The 25,678-nt window shown below is 35.8% G+C and overlaps 1 protein-coding gene across 1 annotated transcript in view; it reads left to right on the top strand.

Annotated features, from left to right (window-relative positions):
• Nucleotides 1–1,999: 1,999 nt before the first annotated feature.
• The window catches only part of CROCC2 (ciliary rootlet coiled-coil, rootletin family member 2), a gene marked incomplete at its 5' end in the record, with an annotated part of 114,775 nt that continues 91,096 nt past the window's right edge, over nucleotides 2,000–25,678 (top strand). Inside the window, 7 exons of the mRNA XM_083363605.1 lie at nucleotides 2,000–2,053; nucleotides 8,746–8,893; nucleotides 10,075–10,220; nucleotides 12,538–12,696; nucleotides 15,735–15,818; nucleotides 17,752–17,858; nucleotides 21,601–21,739. Coding sequence (XP_083219731.1) covers nucleotides 2,000–2,053; nucleotides 8,746–8,893; nucleotides 10,075–10,220; nucleotides 12,538–12,696; nucleotides 15,735–15,818; nucleotides 17,752–17,858; nucleotides 21,601–21,739 — 837 coding nt within the window. The remainder of the gene's footprint in view (nucleotides 2,054–8,745; nucleotides 8,894–10,074; nucleotides 10,221–12,537; nucleotides 12,697–15,734; nucleotides 15,819–17,751; nucleotides 17,859–21,600; nucleotides 21,740–25,678) is intronic.

Raw genomic sequence — 25,678 nt, forward strand, 5'->3', positions numbered from 1 at the left:
TGCACTGGTACCCAGTAGGCTTCTGAGTACAATTCAAGGTGCCAGTTATCACCTTTAAAGTCATATATGATATGAGGCTGGATTACTTGTGGAATTCCTTCTCCTAAGAACATCTGTCCACCTCACACGCTTCCATCAGGATGGCACATTCTACGTTCTGTCTCTCAAACTTTGCCATCTTATTATATCTTTTTTATGGCTGTTCCTGTGCTTTGGAATGATCTCTCTCCCCCTGCCCTGACACACAGTAGTCACCCAAAATCTGCTTGCTGTTCTATAAGCCATCAAAACCTAGGTGTTGGATTTTTTCCCCAGGCACTGAAGTCCAGTTGAGTGGAATCCCCTTTTGGTTGGTTAACTATTATGTTCAATTGCCGTTTTAAATTTTTTAAATGCTTGGTAACTGGGGGTTTTTTTCTGTTTACTGTTTGTTTTTGTTGAATGCTACCCAGTCTCATTGTTTGTTGGATGCCCTATAAAACCATTGAATTAATAAAATGAATCATTAAACAAACCAACTCAGAAGTCTCACTTGAACTACAAACAACCAGGCCTAAATTATCCTATGTTACACATATTAGGCAAAGACCAAAATCATTGGTAAAGGTACTAATGTTAGGAAAGATGAAAGGAGAAAGAAAAAGTGGATGATCAGCAGCAAGGTGGATGGACTCAATTACAGTAACAAAGAGTGTACTGTTGAAGATCAGAAAGACCAAGATAGGGACAGGCCATTATAGACAAAATTTATGTGCTTGATTACGTGCACATAATCAATAAGTACTTACAACATATATTAATATAAAAGAAATTCAAAGATACAGAAAAGTAAATCTAGTAATTTTTTTAAAAAAAGTTATCATAAGAAACAAGTATTTTAGTTCTGAGAAAAAAAGTCTAAGACTGCATTATATCACATTGTCTTCAAGAATATTATAAACTGGTGAGTACATTATAAGTACATTATATAATGTACTTAAAATGTTTTATCTTTTTATCTTTTCCTTTACATTTAACTCAGGAAAAAATGAAGAATATAGCCTCATGACATTGTTGATTCTAAAAAAAATTACTCAAGAGCCACACCTTGGTGTATTTACTGTATTTTTTTTAAGAAGGAAATGTTGCTATATCAAGAAAAAGGAAATACAGTCTAAAATTGATTCCTTAGTGCAGCCTTTTCCAGTCAGGTAATTTGGACTTCATCTCCCAACAACTATTGCCTATGCTAATAAGATTTATGGAAATTATGACTCAATAGAAAACACATATGGACCGACTTTTTAAAAAAGTTTAAAATGAATGCCTTGCTGGAGATACACTGATGTAATATTTATGTTGAAAGCCACTTCACAAATACTAATAAATTATTTACAAATTGCCTACATATTTAATTATTGTTATCATAAATATGGAAGTAAAATGCAATATGATTAATTAAACATATTTCCTAGAATATCCTGCATAATTATGATGTATTAAGAAGGAAATGAGATTATTTATATTGCACAAAAAATGGCTGTTTTTAAAAAAATAAAGATTAAATCACTAGAATAAAGTTTTCAGCAGAAATATACTGCAGAGTAGAATAGTAAAATGTGCTGTTGTTAAATGTTTTGAGGATGTGATTCTTGATTCAGATTGTCTTCTAGAGAACGTCCAATCATCCTCATTGTGAACAGAATATGTCCCATTTTATTTGCAGCCTGACTTAGGAAAACAGTTCGGTTTGTCGCGTCTCTTGTCACCATAGCAACCCCGGTGCATTCTATTTCTATAGCAACACAAGGGACTCGGCGTTCCCATTGCCTTAGCAACTGGAGCCAGGTCTCTTACACACCTCCTCCATTCTAAAAGGCAGCGAAGAAGGATCATCAGTCATTGACACCGGATTAGTTGGAACATAAATATGCATGCACTTCTCTTGTTCTGCATATAGCGAGAAGACTGGCTAGGCCAGCGTTGGTTTCCCTCTTCGGGCTTGGCCCAGTTTTGAGCGATGAGCAAGGAAAATGAGGAGAAGCCAAGTTTAAGGTTGGAAGCCGCAATCCAGGTTAGTGAAAGAGCAGCTTTTTAATACCTCCTGTCGAATCCCTGCACCGGAGACAAATTCCTTGTGTGACTAATCACACTTGGCCAAATAAAGTATTCTAATTGAATAATTTAAAAGTAAAACAGGGCTACGATCACTCTCTCCTACTTCTCAACATTCCATTCCTAAAGGAACACCTGCTGGGGGAAAATACATTGAATCCTGAAGGCCTAATTCGGGTGTTCAGCTTAGGTAGTGAAATAAGGAGGGTGGAAGCATTAGTGTCCTCTGCTGCAATTTTTTTTTCTGGGCAAAATACAGCTGATGGAATGCTATTTTTTTTCTTTAAGGACACTGTAATAACTTTAACTGAATTTATTATATGGGTTTCAATTTAAGTAGCCCTTGATGTAAATGCCAGTGTAATAATTAAAATATTGACCTAGGAGTCAATAATTCTACTCTCTCATGTCTGAAAGTTTGTTGGAGTGTAATGAGTTGCAATATCTTCTACCCCACCAGACTGTTGTGAGAAGAATGTAAGTGAAGGACCATATACATATTAAGGTCTAAGGCTTGGAAAAGGAAAAGAGATTGTGGTTTCTTAAGTACTTTCAAATTAAATAGAGAAGCTCTGTGAAAAAGATCATGCTTTTTCTATATGGAACATATATAAGAAAAGTTTGATGTCATGGACAAATAAATTGGAATGCAAGAAGGTTGTATCAAGTATTACAACAGATAGTTTATATAGAAACCATGAAGCCATACTTAGTAAAGATTCTTAACTAAGGTCAGATTCTTAACTTAGGTCAGTATCTTAACCTAGAAAGTGGTTTAGTTGTTTGTAGTTTTGTTTACAAAATTATTGTAGTTTGTCACTCAATTTATGAAAAAGGGAATTTTTTTTAGGTTAGTAGGCTTTATAAACCCAATCAATTTTGTCTGTTCAATAAAGAATGATTAAGTAAACTAATCATAGGCTAATGTGTTATGTCTACTATCATGATCCTTCAGACTATTTGTAATCTAAAGAGCACTGATATCTATTGCATAGTTATAAGCTTTGCTACAAGTTGCATGCCCTGACATTTTAAAATATAATTTCAATTACATCAGTAACAATTAGTATTTCTTTTTTCATACATGGTGTAAAGTTGCCTTGGATCTTATGGAGTCATCAACATTTTAAATACGCTAGAGGGCAGTAAGGTTTAAGGATTGAAAATAAACAACAAAAAAGTGGTGACTGCAAGGAAATTGCTTTCCAAGTATCCAAACAACAGCATTCTTTTATGCAAGTTTACTCAGGAAGCCCATTGTGCTTAATGGGACTCATTCCCAAATATGTATAGAAACTATTGCAGCTCTGGAGTGCAATTTCATAGTACTTTAAACTTTGCAATGATTTTTATTGAACTTAACTAAGACTTCTCAGTGAATATCTGTAGAATTCAGATGCATACTGTTGAAACCTCTCCTTTCCTGGGTACAGTTCCATTGGGATTATAAAACTAGATCACCACAGAAGAAACTAAACATATATCCTCTCCTAGAATAATTTGTAAAACAAATAATAACCCTGGAGGTTCCATTAGCTAATTTTAGCAGTATTCAAAATTTGTTTGGAAAGGCAGTTTTGGGATGCTTCACTCACACATTCCACTTTAAATAAGTGCAAATAAGTTGCAAGTTTTTCTATATCGTTCAGAATAAATATATAGAGACTAGATCTTCTTAACCAGTATTCAGACTCAACCAGTATATTGTATAATCCCAGAAACTGTTAATAAAGCCCTCATTTTCAATAGAAATTACATATGCAAGCTTTAGCTAATTGTCAAGGATTCCAAAGGAGCAATCTACGGTACCTAAATTAGATTGTTCTTAGAAAAAGGGGACAAGAAATCTTTGAAATGTAATTGAGAATTCTGCTGTATAGTGCATATGGTACAACTTTTTGACATAAGAGCCAGTTTATGATTACTATTCAAGAGGGTACTTTCAAGAGTAAAACATAAAACCTTTTGTGCTGTAACCGGTTTTTCTATCCTATTTGAAATGTAATACATTTGATATTAATAATGTGATCTCAGTTATTATTAACCTATGTTAATTGTAGAAAATAAAATGTCAGCTTTCTATTGTGCTGATCTACAACTACCTAATAGCATGCTACATTAGCATGTTGTATGAACCCAACCCAGAAATAGTTCACATTCTTCAGTGTAGCTAACAGAATAGGTTAATTACATAAGCTATGATTAAGGGAACGATTGGTAAGTAAGCCATGGGAACATCACCTCAAAGTCATACAAGGTTTATATTTGTGTGATATTTATTGGTGGGTAGCACTTTCTTTCACTTTTTGTGAATGGACAGTATTGGTTATACTCTGTTACTTCAATCTGATTTTTTTCCATAGCTGCCCCATTTGTGCCAGCCTCTCCCATTGCAAAGGAAGCAGCTCTCTCCATGGTCCCTATTCAGAGGGGACGTGGTGGCTCAGTGGGTTAGGACTCTGAGCTTGCCGATCAGATGGTCAGCAGTTTGGCGGGTCAAATCCCAAGTGCCGTGTAGCAGAGTGAGCGCCTGTTACTCGTCCCAGCTTCTACCAACCTAGCAGTTTGAAAGCATGTAAAAAATGCAAGTAGAAAAATAGGGACCACTATGGTGGGAAGGTAACAGCGTTCCGTGCGCCTTTGGTGGAGATGAGCACTGGCCCCTAGTTGGAAACGACTAGCATGTGTGTGGGGGGGAACCTTTACCTTTACTTCAATCTGATTTTTTCCATAGCTGCCCCATTTGTGCCAGCCTCTCCCATTGCAAAAGAAGCAGCTCTCTCCATGGTCCCTATTCAGAGGCTGAATGAGCTGTAACTTATTACCAAGCTAGATTTTTTTAATTCAAGCTGTAGCAGATAGGCAGCTTGATTGTTACAGTTATACAACTGGCATTTTTGCAACTCTTGCATTTTTTATATTCAAGCACAGCATCTGTTATGTTAAAAGGCAGAAACGCTAAAATGATTTAGACTGAACAGTACAAGTTGCTAAAGGGAGATGATTCCCTTACAAAACTATGTATTCCTCAGGGTTCTTTTTCCTGAAAGTTTTATAACTTTAGCTATCACATGCATTATGTTGTTAGTGCAATGTTTCTCAATCTCAGCAGCTTTAAAATGTAGGGCTTCAGTTCCCAGAATTCCCCAGCCAGGTTGTGGGATTTGAAGTCCACACATCTTAAAGTTGCTGAGATTGAGAAACATTGGTTATTGCAGTATTTAATTAGATCATAACATTTGTGTTATGTCTTCACAGTTAACTTTTTTTTACTTATATTTGAGAAAGATTAAGAGATCAAATAAGATGCTTAAACTGTTCGCATCCCACAACAAGAATGAGACTCAGAAAATATACACTGATTTTAAGGTTAGGTATATAATTACAGTAAATAGCTTTCTTTCTTTTTCATGATGGGACAATAAGCAGATAATACATCTATGACTACATATATATATATGCAAACACAATGAATACATTCCTAACACAATGTGCTTCTACGTTTCTCAGGGATAGTATTATGTCAGACATTTCAAACACAAGGCCCGGGGCCGGATCCGGCCCGCGAAGTGGTTTCATGTGGCCCACAAAGCCATCCTGGAAACAGTGAGGGAACGGCCTCCACTGCCTTGGCCCTGGCCCAGAGACCTTCCTTCTGCCAGAGACCCTCAGATCTGTCCCACTCCTGCCCAGGCCCCCATAGGCACCCTTGATGCGAACGATGTAGAGTTGGCCATGCCCACCCAGTAGGCCATACGCACTCTAGCCACACCCACCCAGTAGGCCACGCCCACCCTGGCCATACCCACCCGGCCCCCTGAGGGCAACCGCAATGCTGATGCAGCCCTCAATGAAATTGAGTTTGACACCCGTGTATTATGTCAACCTATTGAGACAAGTGAAATCTCCAGGTGCACAAGCAAAATATAGCAGAGATCAGACCTGGGTAACAAACTACACCTAGTTTGAGTTCAGATTTGCAATTACAGCAAAACAAACAATATTGACAGAGACTTAGGGGTGTCTAAGCAAGAAATCAATGATCTGTTGGTTTTGCATATATCAAATTCTTCGCTTTAGCGTCTAAACACAAAACACAACCACTTGTTTCCACTGCTCCAATTTTTAATAAATTACCACAGGCATTCAGTAATCATATGAGTAGAATAACAGTTGTGTTTGTATGCTAGTTACCAGAAGCAGATACATTTCTTACCTTTGTCAGATGATGTCTGATTGTGCTTGGGATTCAATGCATTAAACTACATTCAGTGAACCTCTGCCATATTATTTCTTTCACACTGCATACAGAAAGGCTTCCCTAAGCCCTCTCTTCTGATTTTTAGATTCTCATTTTTAAAAATCCTTTTATACTGTCTATGTCTCAGATATACATTGTGTACCTTTTTAACTTTACATGTTTTAGCTTTTTACTTTATTTTTCTTCCCAATAACTGTACCCCAATCCCTTAGGCTGACCTATTATAATAAAAACCCAATTTGATTTGTTACCTTTATCATTTTAAGGGAGGTAATAGAAATCCAAGGAACGGAGAGATCATTAGAGACAAAATTTAGAATTACCGTATATAAGCCATAAAGCACATTTCCACCAGCCTTTTGACTTTCTTTTAATTTTTAATTTTTGAATTGAGACTTTTAAATACAGAAGTGGTTCAGTAGCACTATTCTGTTTTATTTATTTATGTATTTTTAAACTTCAAAGGCAGCAGAAATTTATGATAGTGCCCAAAATATTCTTGCCCTATAAACACTAGTAGAGCTGCACCAGTGAAGTATTATTGTTTTAGTACCATTATACAGACAGACACCTGGATAGCTTTGGCAACAAGATGAGAAATGTTTCTATTCACTATAATCTGCTTAAATACCAAATCTCATCTTACTTCATAAGAGAGTCATAAATTGCTAGCATCTCCTGGGATAAATTAAACCCTTCTCCTGTACATGTCCAGAAATTTAAAGGTATCATGCACCAGGGAATAATATATTTCAAATAGCAGCAATATTGCTATTTGACCAAAAATACACTCTCTGAAATTTTACAGATTAAAAATAAAGTCTAGAGCATGATTTTCAGTAGTGGTATATTGATATAATTTCTTGTGGAATTCAAGGGAGAGAAGAATCTTAAATGCCAAGAACATTATTTCACTAGAGTCCAACATGTTATAGAAATGAATTCCTTTTCAAGAGCAGTTTAAAAGCAAAAAAACAACACAGAAGAAAACAGTATATAAAATGCTTGCAATATGAATACAATAATATACCAGACAATATATACCCTAACTGATTCAGTTTATGTGTGAAATAGAATAGCCTTGGGTTTTAATATAGGCAAATAAATGTATTTCTTTAAAAAGCGTTCTTATATCTATTTATTTAGCTTAATTACCACAGATAAGAATTTTGCTATAATAAATACCAAGTAAGTGTCAACATGAACATTCTTCAGTATTTTGCATGTGTTTTGGCATAGATAAAAAGTAAAAAATGAAAAGATTCCTATAAATACCCAAAACAAAGCACAGATATTATTTTAACTTTGTAAAAAATTGTAAATTGGTCAACTGGCATACCGTAGTTGTAAAGTTAAATGAGTTGAAAACAACTCTTATGATTTATAGTACAAAAAATTTGGACTGAAGGGTCAAAATGTTTAAAGGAAAAGACATCTTTAAAATCAGAGGTAGATTCTGAATATCTTCATCTGCTCCCTTAGCTATTCTGTGATAAAATCCATTTGCATTTTTTGAGTAAACAGTCTCAGTTTTGCTTCAAAAATGTTTTAGAGTCAAAGTATAAATCTGTAATATTTTGTCTAAAAATATTTCTCTAAAGGAGCTCCTGTTTGGCACTGCCAAAATGTTCTTTTGTACTGATCATTAAAAGTGTAATAGTTACTGTTAAATAGGTACTATATGGCATACACAACATGAGGAGATGACAATAAGGAAGTTGTTTGACTTTCCTGCTTTGTTTTTTTTAAAAAAAATAATCTGAGTTTTGTCTAGTAATCCCTGGAGTTTTTTCATCTGCTTATTTACTAGTCCTGACTCCACAAAAATTTATTTTGAAAAATCTCTAACTATGGCATGAGCACACCCCAATAGCCTTTTGTATATATGATATAACTTCATGATGCTTCCCTTTCTCTCGTCCTTAGCTCACAACTGTAGCAAACCCCAACCCTAAATCTAAGGTTAGGATGCTTCATCAACATGATAAGAGGCTGGGATCCGAATGGCCAGATCTTGTACAGTGTCTAAACTCATTCCTTTCAATGAGCTTAGACAAGCTGAATGTATACTAAACTGAGAAGGTGAAGCTGAGCTATGATGCTGGGTCTACTACCAGACTTGCAAAGTTCCCCAGCCTCACCTCCTACTAGCTATATATTAAGCATTGCTGATTGGGAAGGGGGAGACAATGCAACTAAATTCCCATGAATCATGGACATCAGATTGTGCAGCACTCCAGAAACCATAGAAACCTACATATATAGGTTGCCTGTATATATTTTCACTCATGAGTATGGAGGAGTGTTTCCAAGTAATCCATCTTCTATGAATGGCTGAATAAAATCCAACATGTTTTTCAGCCTGACTTTGATGTTTGAGTGTATTTCAGACCCTAGAAGATACAGTGCTGCATTCCAGAGCAAGCAGAGATGACAAAGCATTGACTGTGCGAGGAGGAGAAAAGGCTACACCTATAACAATCCCAGCCAGAATTCGACAGATTATTACTGAAAGCTTATCTGATCCATCATCCTCAGGTACTGCCTTAAATTGGACATCCCTTTAGCAGATAATGTGTGTGAATTCAAATGCAGGAAAATGGTGGGGAGGCTGAAACTCATAAATTGATATTAGGAATGGATTGACTTCCTAACCAGATGTGTTCTGGATGTGTTGTTCCAGTAACTCCCAGAATTTCCTTCACAAAGAATGTGAAAAGAGAGCTAGTCATCTATTCTTTCCAGTAACATATTTAGTTTCCTCTGGTTCCCTGGCAGAGTATCAACTAAGCGGCTGTTGACTTGGAAAAGTGACTGGATCCATTTCCGCACTTCAGTCTCAATCACTCCTTAAACAAGCATAAGCCATTTCTATAATAGTCCACTAGTATCCTTATTGCACCAAGAGATGAGTAGCAGTCCCTCCACTCGACCAATGAGGGAGTGTAGAAATTGGCCAACATTACATCTCAGTTCTATTGTGGCAAAGAAAAAAATGTTGATGCTAGTATCCATCACATATTTTATAGTCAATACCAAAACAGTTTTAGTGCCCAACTACTTCTCATTTATTTTTTTTACAGGAAGGCTAAAGGAGTTGTGATAAAAGGTTCTATGAAACTGGAAACAACAAACTCTTTCAGGGCTCTTTCAAGAAGAATGTGTATTCAAAATAAGGAAGCAAGTCTTCATATACCATAGACCTGGAGGCTGGGTTGATTTTTTTTCCAGGCTTAGTTTTTCTTAGGTCCTCAATTTTGCAAATTTGAGAAACTATGTGAAAATGTCTATGGACATTTAACGTCATTTCATGTGCATTTCTCTATAGGTATGCATCCTTGTGAGCATCTTTTCTACTATATTCATTTTCAAATTATTCTATATTCAAATTGTTCTATAAATTGAGGTGGCTTTTCTGTAGTCTGTCTAATCAAGTTCTGATGCAACAGATTTATCATCCATCTCTATTTATGTCAATTTTTTGCTAAATCCAAAATACCAGCTTATTCTTTTTGATGTGGCATACTGGTATTCAAAACTATTTACTGTTGGCACTCCATTGCTAAGAGAATTACCCATGTTCCTGCTTCCTAAAAAGAATAGTATGCAGTGTTTGTGCATATGAATAAAGCTACATCTCCAGCTAAAATAATAATACTGCATTGATTTTAAACCACTAGTTGATTGACTTGCCATAATTTATTTGTTGATTTTTCCAGATTTATCCAAAACAGACCTTCCAGCCAATATGCAAGAAGAAAACCGCTTATTGCAGAAGGAACTTTCTCGTCTCGAAGACCTGTTGGCACACACTCGTGCAGAGAAGGATGAGTTAGCTAGCAAATATCAAGCTATTAGTGAAAGGGTAATTTAATAAACTAATTTTTGAATAAAGATCTATTGATAGAAGTGGGAACCTATATTCAAGTAATCATGGCTGTGAGCACATTTCACGCATAACCTACAGAGAGGGAGGGAGAGATACAAATGAAGAAGTATGTACAAAATATATATTGTATGTATGTGTCAGTAGAAATTTTTGCATTTCAACATTTATTTAAAGGAGACAGTCATTTAAGTCTGTCATGCCTGATGGATTGATATAACTTCTAAATGAAACTGAAGTCTCATGGTTTGGGAGCTCTATTATCAAATGTGGTTAGTAATTTAAATAGAATTTTAGATTTTAAGAAATAATATTGCTGCAAATTATAATCTGTAATGGTACTGTCTATTTAATAATTAATTTACATTGTTTGAAAGAATTATGGTATACAGTAGGTTTCCCATATTTTTTTAGAACATATAAAATGGTGCAGGACAAGAAATTAATTCAAGTTTTGTTATAAATAACCAGATGAATTACAGGAAACATAAGAAAATTAAAGAACATCTTTCTTTAAATTAATTTAGAGGGGAAAAATAAACTGCTAATAAACTAGCACAGCAGCATAAAGTTCTGAGGATTAAATACTGTTTATATTTGCATTTGTTCTCTATTTTTCCTGGCAGATTAACTCTGTCTAAGCATTTGCATTAATTGATTCAATGGATGTGGCATATATTTATATAATTCTAAAACTATGTTTTCATTTGAATAGTATCTTTGGCAGAACTTCTCCATTTCCATGAATAAATGTGTTCTTATGAGATAGAGTTTTTAAGAGAAGCTAATTATTTTTAAATTTGTTTTGATCTGTTGAGATGGCACGTGAAAAGTTCTATCTGAATAAGCCAAGCAAATTATTTTCAAGAAAAAAAAGGATATCTGTCCTTAAGTGTGCATAACATAAATATTATGGCTAAATGAATAATTTATTTATTTTCTTTCAAAAGTGTTTCATGTACTAGTAGCCTCTAAAATAGAAAGAGATAATCTTTATTGTTATTTATCTGTATACACGACAGCACACATTAACATGAAATTCTAATGCCCCACTCTCGAAAGAAGGAACCACCCATCGAATAATGCCACCATCCCAAAGATAACAATAATAATATAATAATGGCAGCAGCACCAAAAATGCCAAGTTATACAAAAATGACATTATATTAATCCCCATCCATTTTGAATACATAGCAAAAAAAGGAATCTTGAGAGTTAACAAGGTTGACACTACATGGAACAAAGCTATTTCAGAATCTAGTTGCTTCAGATACGACGAAGCCTCCTCCCAGAAGGCAACTATGAAAACCAGTCATGGAGAAGATGTGGAAAGTCCCTGACAATACTACAGACCCTGGTTAAGCAGCATTTATTTTCCATGTCCGGGATAGAAGAAGTGAATTTCCAATATTTTTTTCACTGTCCTCACCACTCTGCACAGCATTCCTGTCCAAAGCAGTAATACTTCTGAACCAGATTCAACAGGATGCTTTCAATCATCCCTCTATAAAAACTAGTAAGGATAGGGGAAGGAAGATGTGCTCTTTTCATGCGATGCAGAAAATGCAGTTGCTGTGGTGCCCACTTCACCAATGTGCACTCCCAGAAACCACCTCCATAGTCTAATCATTAATACAAAGAGGTATGTCTGTGCCTGAATTTGCTGAAATCAACGATAATATTTTTGTTTTTCCAACATTTACAACCAAGCTGTTTTTTCACCAAACCCTCAGACTCCTCCCTTTAAGTACTATCATTGTCATCCAAAATAAGGCCCATTGTTGTTGTATCATCCACATACCAGAATGGCAAAGCAGCCACCTTTATATCCAACCAGCCATCTAGCATTCTACTGTAATGGTAACCCTTTGAAGGAAACACCCAGGACTCACATTCTGTAGTGTAAATATAGAGAGTCAATAGTGTGCAAAAAATATCCCATTGACAGCACCCTAGATATATAAGGGTAGATGAGATGTTAGCTCCATTTTTATGTGCTGCTGCTTCTTACTATGCAACTGCAGCTGGACATGGTATATGGAGTGTTTGAATATGATACTTTCCAAATAAAATTTATTTTAGCAAAATCTTTGAAAGAAGCCTAAAATCCTCCTGGAAGCTGACATGTAATTTATTGTCAGAAAAGTGGTAAACTGTGTTTTTTTTCATGCATGAAATTGGATCCTGACACATTGTACTTACATAACTTTTAAGAAACCAGCCCCATATTTTTTGCTATTCTGCACCCAGAACCTTGTTTTGCCAATTGGATCACAGCAAGTATTTATTTCTGTAGCTGCAGCAAGCACAACGAGCAGAGGAGGAAGGAAGCACAGCATTCCTGCAGATGAGACAGCAGTTTAAATCAGATGAAAAAGCACATAAGCGTAAGCTGCAAGCCTTCCAGGATGGGCAACAGCACCAGGCTCAGTTAGTACAGAAGATGCAAAACAAGGTGAGTGGTATTATTTTTGCCAGGACCCTTTTGATGGAGCTTGTAAGGATCCATTTGATGGAGCTTATAAGAATTGAATTTATTGGGGCTTTCTGCTGTATTTCTTCATTAATTTAGAAGGTTCTCTGTTGAACATTCAGAATACAGACTCCTAGCAGGTCTGGCTTCCTTCTGTTGCAGTGCTTGCTAGCATTGGAGCAACATTCACAACCACATTTGTCCTCCTGCCATTTTCTTTCTTTCTAGCTCAGGTTATTGTTGAGTAGGGCAGGCAAGTCACCTGAGTTACTCATCATGAAACCATGTTCAACTTTGCAAACCTTAGGATGAGTGATGTATTGGATAAAAGCAAACATGTTGAAAATTAATCTAGAGGAGATTAATTTAATCTAATTTACATAAGGTTTTCCTTCTACAAGATCAGAAGCCATAGAATTGCAATGGGATAGATATTATAATTTGGTATCTAAGGAACAGGTGGTAACAACTTAGTATTTTTCTCATGAAATATAATAATAATAAATAATGATATAGTATTCATTATTAGTTATTAATTAATGATAGATAATAATAATTAACTTGTTAGGCTGATGTGCCCTGTTATATTTATATTTATTATATTTATTTCTGGAGAATGTGTTCATTGTTTTGCATTGTTCTGTCTCTTAAACCTGTCCCTTCTCTAAAATTAGAGGATTCTGTTAAAAATCCTGCCAAGTTGTTGGAAATGCCTGATAGAGCTCCTATACTTTCCAGACTTCAGTTTTGAACTGCTCTATCATAGGTTCCACTCCCTGATTACAGAAAAAATACTAAATATTTATTGTTTTATTACTTTTCAGAAGCTTAAAGTCAGTGCTTAAACACAGTTTGCTTAATTTATGTGTGATTACATGCTAAACCTTATTTTGCTATTTTGCCTGTGTTGTTTCGTTATATTTATGCATTTTTCATTGATCTGTTCTTTGTGAAATAAAATTAAAAACTGTAGTCATTCATTTAATAAAATAAAATATTTCAATAGAATTGTGATGTTAAAAGATTAGTTCTCATTATAACCTGTTTAAATTAGTATTGCTCATGTTGGTGTAGGAGAAGGAAAGGCAGAGCCTGGGGACAGAGTCAAGAGAGGAATTAGTCTGGAGTCATTAAGTTCCTACAAGCAGTCCAAGTCCGTCCCCTCTTGAACTCTGTTAACTCTTATCTAGCACCAACTTAGTGCTGCCCATTCGTTGATTAGATTCTGGTACATAGACATGAACAATAAATCAGCTTAACTGAGACTTAACACATTGTCCTGATTCTTTGCACCTGACAGTTGGTGCCCTTCAGAATCTGAAATACTCTTTAACTAGTATAAACTATGCCAGTGATTCTCAACCTGTAGTTGTCACAGAGGGTCTGCAAAGGCTTGAAGAAATGTTATGATTTAGATCTTTAGTTAAGACTTGGAGGTCCATAGCCATGGTCATGGCCAGAAAAGTTATTTAAAGAGGGTCCGTGGTAAAGAAAAGGTTGAATTATGCTATTTCAGAAATTATGATAATTGAAATGCAATATGTTTTATGGACACCAAATTGGGAAAGGATGATTTAAATAAATGATTTGCCATATGAATCATACAACCTAGATCAGGGGTAGGCAACCTCGGCTCTTTTATGACTCATGGACTTCAACTCTCAGAATTCTATGCTGGCTCAGGAATTCTGGGAGTTGAAGTCCATGAGTCAGAAAAGAGCCGAGGTTGCCTACCCCTGACCTAGATATATGTGGGAATAGTAGCTTTCAATTGTCATATGGGTGATTTTTAAGATGTATACAATAGCTACTATGAAGGGAAAACATACATTCTATCTAAAAAGCTCTTTGTAAGTTTTCAGAGAAGAATTGAAGAAACAGGGTACCAGCATTGCCTAGTTGTAGTACCAATCCATTAAATCAAGAGACCAGTTTGGCGTTTATTTGGAAGCAGTTTCCATAGGAAAGTACAGGGTTCACACAACATGCGAGAAGAAAACCCCAAAAAAGCCTACCCCACATTATGACTTAGTAAAGTATTTAGTCAGTCTGTATGCTAGCTAGATGTTTGGATCTTATGAAATTCTTCCTTTCATCTCTGCAAAATTTTCTGGAAGAACTAAGAAATAGCCTTCCCAAGATAATGCTCCTCAGTTGTGTTCAATCAATTCCTATATGCACAAGACATTTGTCCAAAATCTGTATCCCATAGGATACAGTGTGAGAAAAGATCTTTGAATAGACTGGTTTCTAGTATTTAGAGAGTCATATTGCTGAAAGTGAAAGTTCCTCCCTATTGCATCTTCTGCTTAATATACACACTCATGGATTTTTCCCCCTCCTAAATCTTTGCTTTTTAAAATCTGTGATACACAGCCAAAATGTCTTTTTCTTTTTGACATTTTTAAAGGCTTTCCTCCCATAGTATGTTCCCTGTCTTCTCCCACTTTAGTTCTGTCAGATTTCTGTTTTTCTTCTTACTTTTAATTTGACCTGGTTCTTAGCACAGTCTACATTTTATATGTTTGTCTTCCCCATCTTCTCCACTCCCCACAAAAACCTACAATATGTCAAATAAATGACTTAGTAGCAATTCAGGGAAGTGTTCATATAAAGATGAATTTATTGTGTCTTAAACTGCCTGAGAAATTAGGGCTGGGCTAACAGATCTAATTTCAAGTCTTGCTGCTGGCCAAGTATGGTGGAGCCAGAATGAAAAAAAAATATGCACTGGACTTGATTGCATTTAAATGTAAAACTAATTGGAAATTGCAATTAAAATATTTGCAAATAAAATATTTTCATTCCTTATGTGCTTCACAGTATGCTTTAAAATTATAGTTTTTGGAGAGGTCTGGCTTGACCTTGAATCTCAAGATGCACAATCCTGACTTCAGGGATCAAACTTCTGCTTCTTTTATTTTAATTAAATCATTTACCCTGAACTACTCTTTTCTTTGTTCTTTCTTTTCCTCTTGAATATTCTGATTACCTAAACCTCTTTCTCCATCATGGTATAGGTGTTGCAGTATAAGAAAAGATGTGGAGAACTGGAACAGGAGTTGCTGGAGAAAACCTCTGAGTGTGAGCGTCAGAAACAGATGGTCTGTATTTTATGTGAAGGTTTTCCCCCATTAATGATAAAGCATATGGCAGAGGTCTCCAACCCCTAGTCTGCAGCCCATTGCGAACTGGGCTGCTGAAGCAATGGGCAAGCGTGCAAGTGCACAGAGCTCCATTTGTGCAATTGAGCAGGCGTACAAGTGAAACCATCCCCTCTCCCCCCACCAATGCCACTGCTGCCGCTGCTGCCTCTCCACAGAGCCAGAAAGGTTGGAAACCACTGGCATATGGCACAGACTCTTAACATTGTGCATAACCCTGTTCTACACTGCCATGCTCAATTCAGTGGAATGAATGTTTGGAAGCTAGGCTAGCCAGCCAAAAATCATATTTGGTACATGTATTTGTTGCATGATTCATATCATTTAAAGATTCCCACAGGTTTCATTTCATGAATATCCAGTCATTTCTTCCAGTAATCTATATTTTTGATAAACAGCTAGCTGAGATCTTTATTGTGAGACAAATGTTTTACTCAGTCAGCTATCAATGATAATTTAGGCTAAACCAGTTAAGCAAGAAAAAAATAAATACTCTATGTATGTAGGTGGTGCCCCACAGAGGTTCTCTGGGTGGCTTTCATATAGTTATAATACAAAGTATATAACTATTGAAACTTTTTAAAAGTTAAGCACAAATTATAGGCTAAACTCATGTTACTTCAAAAGACAAAGTACATGGGAGGTTGCACTGTGTGACCCTGTGTTGTTAGCCATCAGAATACTTATGAAGGTTTCTAAGCTGCTGACATTTGCCAAAAAACATTAATATCTGTAGAAAAAGGCATTGCAGCAGTCAACAGAGATTACACAGAACACCCAGGCATTCAGTTTTCTACATTAATAGGCTTGGATGTTAAAGCAGCAGTTAATTAATAAATAAAAACCTTGTGAAGTCCAAATCTGTATTTGTAGTTCTCTTCAGGCAGTTATCCTAGCAACTCCATATGATATATGGCAGGTGCCTGAAAATAACAGCCAAATTAATCTTAGTACTCTAACTCTATAATATTCATCCTAGAGGCGCTATTTCTGGTGGTGTATAACAGCTTCCCAACCTGGGTGTTCTAGCTATCTTGGATTTCAAGTTCTAGAATTTTTAGCATTTGCCAGGATATATTGTCCATGTATCTGGAAGTCATCCAGGTTGAAGACAGTTTAAAAAATATTCAGTTAAACAAGTTACAGTGTTTCTGAAACACTGCAAAACTTTACAGGACTTGAACAAAGAAGCATATGGAATTAATCAGCAAGGATGTTTTTACCTCTGTTAACGCTTCTTTGGTGTTCTGGAAAAATATATACCCGATTGAGGCTTTTTTCCCCCCTGAATATATTATTATATTGGCAGGACCTACTTTTAGAACGGTCATAGAATTTTTTATATAAAAATACAATTTGAGAGAAAGAAATATCTAAATTGTCTGATGTTTGGAGCAAATGCAGATTAAAGGAAAATCTTAAAACTGCCAAAGAAAGACAAAAACAAGATCAAAACATACTGAAAGAAGAAAACAAAAGAGAAGTAAAAGCAAGTGTTATGAAAGGGAGAAAGTTTGTTCAGAAATCTGCCTCTTCGTGGGACTTCTAACTATGATACGCATAGGAAAATTGTAACAGTGAGGTGAAATACAGACTTCTGCAAACTGAAGGCTTTTCCTTGACTGCTGAAAATTCAACTCAGAACACATTTCATTTCTAGAGATTGCTAGTTGATGGCATTTTATACAGTAACATATCTTTTCTCTCAAATCGTGAAGCTCAAATCGTTAAAGAAAAGTTTCAGGATTTTAAGTAAGCAAATAGTATAGTGTAGGACACATGCGATTGCATGCATATCCTAAATCTGCTAATTTTTCTGTACCTGAATTACTATTACTGTATAGTTCAGTCTGTGATCTTTTCTTCTTCCCAGCTGCAGACAAGATTAGACTCAACAGAATTACGTTTACGACGCATTGAACATGACCATAATACAGAGTTGGAAAACACTCTCACCCACCTAGAAAAAGAGCAGCAGAGGTAATGTTGGTGTTTTTCTGGGATGAATTGTTTATTTTATTTGGAAGATCCCAATCAGGGAAGGCTAATTAGTTGCTTTAAACTGAAATCTACAACTGTAGGCCACTGAAATGTATGTGACGTTAGCAATATGCTTTCTGAGACATATTATTGCACCTATGAGCTAGGCTTTAACCTCTGATTTAGATTTGAGAGACCCAGGTTCCATTTTTTGTACTTTGAGCTTTCTTACTAAGATCTACTGGTAACATGTAATCCTTAGCTTTCTATAGCTCTCCTGAAAGGAACTACACATCATAATTAGAAAGTTTCTTTCTCAGTTAACAACTTTACCTGTTCCTCATCAAAACAATACAGGTCACACCGTAATGAGAAATTCCATTCTAGGAATTTTAGGATCCAAGACATTATGCTGATTTTCTGTGGTTTTTCTACCACCAGCAGCAGAATCAATTGTACAAAAAACATGCCGGTTAACTGACTTTTGAAAAAAGATAGCTGGGGCTATGGAAAAAAGGGGGGAAATGCAGGTTCAGAAACCTTTGGAGGAACCCTGGTAATGATCAATGCAAAGAGTGGGAGCAGCTTCCTGCCAGCAGCAGAATACCAGGCTTATGGTTCACAGACTTTGATACCTGAAAGGGAAAAAAGCAGCTTCTAAAATTGAGATCCCATTTAGCCTTAGAATACTCCCTTTCGTATTTTTAAATCAAATACCAACCTGGGAAATCAAACATAGATTTCCACTCTAAGGTGTTACCAAATACAATATGGAAGAATACACAGAACAATATATATAAGCAGGAATGAGACTCAGAGAGCACTGATATTACTGCAAAAGGGAAAGAAGAATTAACAGAAGCTCATGTAAAATAAATGAAGTGGTTGTCACTAATGTCAATCTAGGCAACTAATGAGAATAAAATGGGATTATATGAACATGATAGAGGGATTTGTCTGTCTTAGAAGAACCTGCTAGAGAAACTAAAATTACCCCAGAGTGAGAATCTTGCTACCTGCTATGTAATTGAATTGTTAAGTGTCCAGGAATTTTAAAAACAAGATTTTCATGAAGTTCAGAAGTTATTTCAATAATGGAAGACAGATAGAATTGTTAAAATACAAATAATACAGTGATCATCTGTAATACTTACTAAATATAAAGCATTGGTGTAGTGGTAACTGTGCAGGCAGACAGGTCTTCTAGGTAGGAATGAAAAAAAGTACTGAAGCTAATATAGGATTGCCTCAATTAGCCTTAAACACAAAATTATTGTGTAAACAAAAGTCTACAGGAGAAAGTTACCAAGGGAGCTAAACAGGAGGAGAGGACAAAGAAATCTATTTATTTATTTCATTTGTTTGCCATCCATTTCTCTTCAAAGCAAAATTTATGACCAGAAAAGTATTGTGTGTAATCTTTTATGCATTTTCAGTATTTATTTATTATATTTATATATCTCCAATGTTTATAAGTCTACAGTAATTGTGAGGGATTGTGTGATCAGCTGTGAAAGATTAACATGTCAACATCTGAATTGTTGCTGGTTGCAAGGATGGTGCCCCATGAGCTGTTCTTGCATAAGCAGCTGAAAAACTGTTCATGACTCACAGCAATTCTGGGATGTTTGTATTCCTACTTGCAATTTGTGCAAGCTTCTAGTGGGTTTGAAGAAATAGTCAGAGGATTAGAGCAGTAAATGGCCACACTACATTTAACTTAGTGGAGGTCATCACATGTATTAGTGAATATTATTATGTACAACATTAAAGATGGTGCCTAGAAATGAGTCAGGGAAAATTGCATAATATCCTGCTTTAAGAATTCAATTTTATTTCTCCTGAGAGAAGTAAACATTTATCAGCACAAATAATGAAGGATCTACAGCAGGCCTGAAAAAGAAAACAATTTTCTTCATGGAAGGCAGTCTAGCAAAGAAGCAAGTTCAGGGTTTCAGTCAGAAGCAAGAGACATACATGTTATACTGCTGGAATTCAGCAACTGCTACGAAACATTTGGAACAGAAAAATCTACAGCCCTGCAGAAGAAACAAAGGCAGGGAAGAACAGGTGACAGGAAGGAGGTCCTTGAAAGTAGAGAGGATTTAGAACATGTAGCTGAGTTGCTTTTTATAAGGACTGGCAAAAATGAGTTTGATCAAAGTATAGCAAGGTTGATCAAGAGACTTTAAATTGAAGTTTGTGGGAGATGTTGAAGAAGAAAGCACAGCAATAAAGGACTTCATATTCAGATTTGTTCACTGAAGAAGGGATTCAGAGTATTGTTACAAATAGGACCTATTGAACTGTTCGCTGAAAACCAGGAAGTATATTTGTTCATTATCCTCATGGCTGAACATAGACTAGGGATACAAAAATATATAATAATCATAATGGCAACTTGGTAGTATATTCATGTTTGAAATATAGGTAGTTCTCAACTTACAATCACAATTAAGCCCAAAATTTCTGTTGCTAAGACAGTTGTTAAATTAGTTTTGCCCATTTTATGACCTTTTTTGCCACAGTTGTTAAGTGAATCATTTGGTTGTTAAGCAAATCTGGTTTCCCGCATTGACTTTGCTTGTTGGAAGTGAGCTGGGAAGGTTACCAATGGTGATCATGGGACTCTGGGGCATCATAAATTCATGCTAGTTGCCATGTGACCATGGGGATATTGCAATTGTCTGAAGTGTGAAAAATGGTCATAAATCACTTTTTTCAGTGTCCTTGTCATTTCAAATGGTCACTAAAGAATGGCTTTAAGTCAAAGTTTCCTGTATTGGAACTGAAAGGTGTAGTTTGTTCAAAACAAATAGAAGCAATAGAAAAAAATGAGGAGTTGCTCTGTAATTATTTATAAATATACACATTTGTTTGGAAATTGAAGAGCAGAAGCTTGTCATTTTAAGGTTAATAGAAAAAAAAGGAAAAAGCGGGTTTGAAATGTTCTCAGAGAAGACTGCTCCATGGGATAAGTAAAGCTATCTAGGGTTGAAATATTATAAAAAGATTAGAGTCAGATCTACAGCAGTAACTCTTAATAACTGCTTAGGACTGTTGCTCCCGTAGTCTTGATGGGGTCAGTTCTTGGGATTTAGACTAACCCACAATTAATTCAGGCAAATCTCACCCACTCCCCATCTAAAATCTGTCAGCAGTACTGGTCCAAAAGGTGAAGTGCCCATAGTGAGAATGATTTCAGAACCTTGAGTATTCTTCATTAGATAGTTTTGCTAAATAGGCATATAGTCCTTTGGCAGGTTTAACTGCTGGAAGATATGGAAAAAGCCTAACAGATTGTTTTCTTTTCAATTTTTTCTAGGAAAAGAGGGGGATTAAGAGCTTGAGGAAATGTTAAATATAATACAGCTAGTCCTCAACTTAAAACAGTACAACAGCACTGAAAAAAGTTATTTATGACCATTTTTCACACGAGCATTGCAGCATCCCCATGGTCATGTGATCAATGACGATTGCAGTGTCCTGGGGTCATGTGTGCATCTTTTGCGATCTTCTGATAAGCAAAGTCAATGGGGAAGCCAGATACACTTAACAACCGTGTTACTAACTTAACAACTGCAGTGATTCACTTTACAACTGTGACAAGAAAAGTTGTAAAATGGGACAAAATTCACTTAACAAATGCCTCACTTAGCAACATAAATGTTGAGGTCAACTGTGGTCATAAGTCAGGGATTTCCTGTAGTACTCTTGTGCCCTTTGTTTCGTTTTCCTGTAGGAGTGCTACCCTTTCCCAGATGAACATGCTACTTCAGGAACAGCTGGAAGAGGTGAAATGCTCAAAACAGAGACTAGCTGGGGAGCTAGAGAGGAATTCTACTGATATGCAGAGACTGAGAAGTGAACTAGAACAGAAGGTATCTCTTTGGTACAAAGGCAGGAAATATTGCTTGACTTTTTTTTTTGAATGGCCTACTACACTATGATTAAAGATCTATTAGTTCCATGTTACATTATTATAATGCACCAAGGTAAATTTGTTTATATTTTTGTTTGTGCAGTTACTTATTTGGTGATTTTAATCAATTTAATATTCAAATTGGGTCAATGGTTTATAAATTCATTCAGTCCCAGGATTCACCCTCCATCCACTTTCCTTATCTTATTGTTGCTGTTGAAAAAAAACAAGGCAAGAGGCATATGGATTTAATTAAACTCAGCCTTTCTGATACCACTACACCCAATTATGGAATAATATAATATTAACTATTATATTTATCCAGTTCCATTGCTTTGGGAAATGCTGCAGCCTGTATACTGTCTTCTCTAATAATCACACCATGCTAATTGAAGCCTTCTGCACTATGTGCTAAGTAAGCTTTGGTGGTGGGAGTGATTTGGAAGGGCTTAAATAGAGGATTACAAGCATGTTTCTTCCCAATCTAATTCCAGTCTGGATTAATAGTTCCTCGTCCACTTTGTTTCAGCTTTAACAATAATTGCATGATTATTTTTTTATATTTTTTAAAAAACAAGTTTTATTAATTTTCTAATTTTACATCCAAATACTTATGAAGCAATGTGCTGATTGGATAGTCAAAAGTCTAATGACAAAATCTTTATACATAGGTCAGGGTACATCAACAAAAATTCCCTCTCCAATTCCCTTAATCACAATATCAGAATCAAATTAATACATTTGTGGTTATGACACAGTCAATTAGAGCAATTATCAATACATTTTCACATATACTTATCCACATCCTGTTTTTAAGTTTTATCTAATTTCAATACAGTGCTCCAAATTAGCCTATAGTATCTAAAAAACTTAATTTTCGGGTAACCCACATTTCCCTTATTTCATTATATAGTAATTATCATATCTGAAATACGTACATTGTTCATTTAAGTGCATTCTTGTTATATTTCAAAAACATATACTATTTGTCATCTTTGTAATTCATCAATGATTAACAAAGTATCTTGTGTCATTCCAAGTTCTATAATATAATTCAAAGTTATGTTCTAGTAGCTAATTTTCATTCCCTTAGAAATCTAGGTCCTAGATATAAAATCAGTTTATATCTTTCAACAGTTCCCCTTGACCCATTAAAAGAGATTTTAAGCTTTATTATTACAAATCCCAACATTAAGAAAAAAACCCATTTTTTAAATCTAACTCTAGCTTTCTTTTTGTGCCAAGCAGGCTTCCATATCATTGCCTTTAATTTCTCAAAAGTGTCTCCCTTTCTTCCTACACACGTTGTTTGAATTCAGGGAGACCATCCAGTTGTCAATTTTTCAAAGAGAGTGACCCCTTTATAGTCATTCAATTGTCACTCTAATAGATCAAATCTCCATGTTTGGCGTAGTATAGTTGTCATTAATTCAGTCTGGTCTTCTTCTTCTTTCAATCCCATCTGGCTTAGGTATGAGGTCATGTCCGGTGTTATAGTTATTGTTTGGTCGGTTAGATTCTTAGTATACTGTATTTGAAGGCCTTTGGCATCTTCCATCTTAGTATTGCTTTCTTCAGCTTCTGTTGCTTGTTGAATTGTAGGTTTTATAGTTGAAATCAAAGTTTGGGCATCAAGGCTCTCAGTAAATTGTACTTGTTGTTCTTTAGAGCCCCCTATTTTGTTGTTAATTTTCTCCTCTTCTGTTAGTTTTTGGGTTGTCAATTCATCAGTTGAAGTCAGAGTCTCATTTGGTGAGTTCATGCTGTCAGATTTGTCTTTCAATCTGGCTTTCATTTGTTCAGTCATTGCCAGGATTGTTTCAAGTATAAGTTTATAGTCAAGTGGTGGAATATATTCCTCCATTTCTTTGATATTTACAGATAGGACTTTAGTGGAGGCTATTTTGATAAGAGTCAGTGAATGTCCAACTCCACTATTCCAAAATGTTGTTTTCGGTGCCAGGTGTTCCCAATTCTTATCTTTAAAGATAATGTCAAGGACAAATCTGTTACAACCAGATCTCACAATAAACAAAAGGTTTACTTACTATACCAGGTTTCACCACAAGATGTCCTCAGTAGCATGTAAAATCTTTTTCCAGACTAATATGAGGCTTTTATCCAATTAATCCATTTTTTTCCTTTTCCCCTTCTTTCACAGCTTAAACAGTAAATAGAGTAGTAGTTCCTCACAGCAATAAGAACTTTTTAGTGGCCCAAAAATTCCAGAAGTACAAATAGGTTGCTTAATTATTTAGCTTAGTCATTTGATTTCTTTTGAGGGTTTAAAATTTTGGTTCCCCAAGTAAACAGTCACCGATCTTTCAAGAGTGGGGGAGGAGATTTTCAAAAGAGTCCCACAGGAAAGTAATTAGGGAAATAAGAAAGGTAAGGTCTGACCCCAATCCTCCAGATTGCTTTGTTGTACTTGATGGTGATTTTGGCTTTCGGCAGGGAATGGCTTAATGATCGGCCATGTTAATGGCTGATCTCTTCTTCTTCGGGCCTGAGGAGCTGCTCCGATCAAATGGAGGGCTGCCACCCTTCTACGATCACAAGGAGGGCCTCCTCACGGTGGTCACCCCTCCATGGTGACTTTTGACCCTTTTCAGGGTCCTCCAAGGAAGAAAGACGGGACAGCAGGGAAAGCATACTTCCCGAACATCTGCTGGCGCCGCATGCACAAACTGGAAGCCACATTATTATTAATTGTGTGATTATAATCATACCTGATTTTGTCCTCATTATTATTTTGCTGGAGGGGTTGACTTTTCCCTTTTCATGTGTTTTTCTCTTTTTTCAGTGAAATTTTGAAAAGGCTATAGTTTCAATTTAGCACGTAATGCAGATACATTTTACGTTATTCTGTTTACTGTTGTTTAGAAAAATGAAGAATAGCTTTAGTCCAACAGATAACTGACTCATCTCTCAGAATGGTCAAATGAACTCACAAATTTTTGGAGACATTGTAAAATATGTGAATTTGGTGAATTCAACAAGTTCATGAATTTCAATATGTTATTCCAAATCAGTAATCAGAGCCTTGGTGGAGCAGTGGGCTAGTGGGCTAATGCCTCCTTAAGTAACACCAGCTGCCTCCAATTAGTGCAGGTTCGCATCCCACCAGGCTCAAGGTTGACTCAGCCTTCCATCCTTCCGAGGTAGGTAAAATGAGGACCCAGATTGTTGGGGGCAATTAAGCTGACTTTGTAATAATGCCGCTTGGGGTGTGTGTGAAAGCCCTAATAAGCAGGCATATACATAGAATGAAGGCTACTGCTAAGCTTGTAAGCCGCCCTGAGTCTTTGGAGAAGGGCGGGATATAAATGGAATTAAAATAAAAATAATAATAATTATGCTATGGATTTGTTTTTATATGTATGCAATTTTGTTCAACTGTTTAGTGCAATGTTCCACCCATAGTTTTTACAGATTTATGCAACAAAAGCATGTATTTCTGGGGGGGGGGAAACAAAGTAAAGAAGAAGAATGCATGTAAAGGCAGAAGATAACTAGTTCCTTTGATTTAAAAGAAACTATTATTTATGCTTACCAAATTAGACAAAAGGCAGAGAAAAGATGTGGACAATTGTTATTTCAGTGAAAGATACTTTCCTACTTTTTGCATTATGTTGCCTACAGGTATTTTGTCTACTATAAAGAAACTCTGTAGTAAAATACTTAGCCTTTATTACCACTTTTTTGTTGGAACAACATGTCTATTTTGTTTACATATGAGTTATATTATTAGAATTATATTTTTTGGCTCTCTGATTATTTGGCATTGGTTCATAAATCTTAGACGTATCAGATCCCAACCTGAATTTTTCTATGTGTTCATTTTTGGAGGATAAGATTCCTCCTTTTTCTGGCACTAACTAGATTGATAAGATTTGAG

Source organism: Vipera ursinii (genome assembly GCF_947247035.1).
Source record: "Vipera ursinii genome assembly, chromosome: 5".
NCBI classification, from domain to species: Eukaryota; Metazoa; Chordata; class Lepidosauria; order Squamata; family Viperidae; genus Vipera; species Vipera ursinii.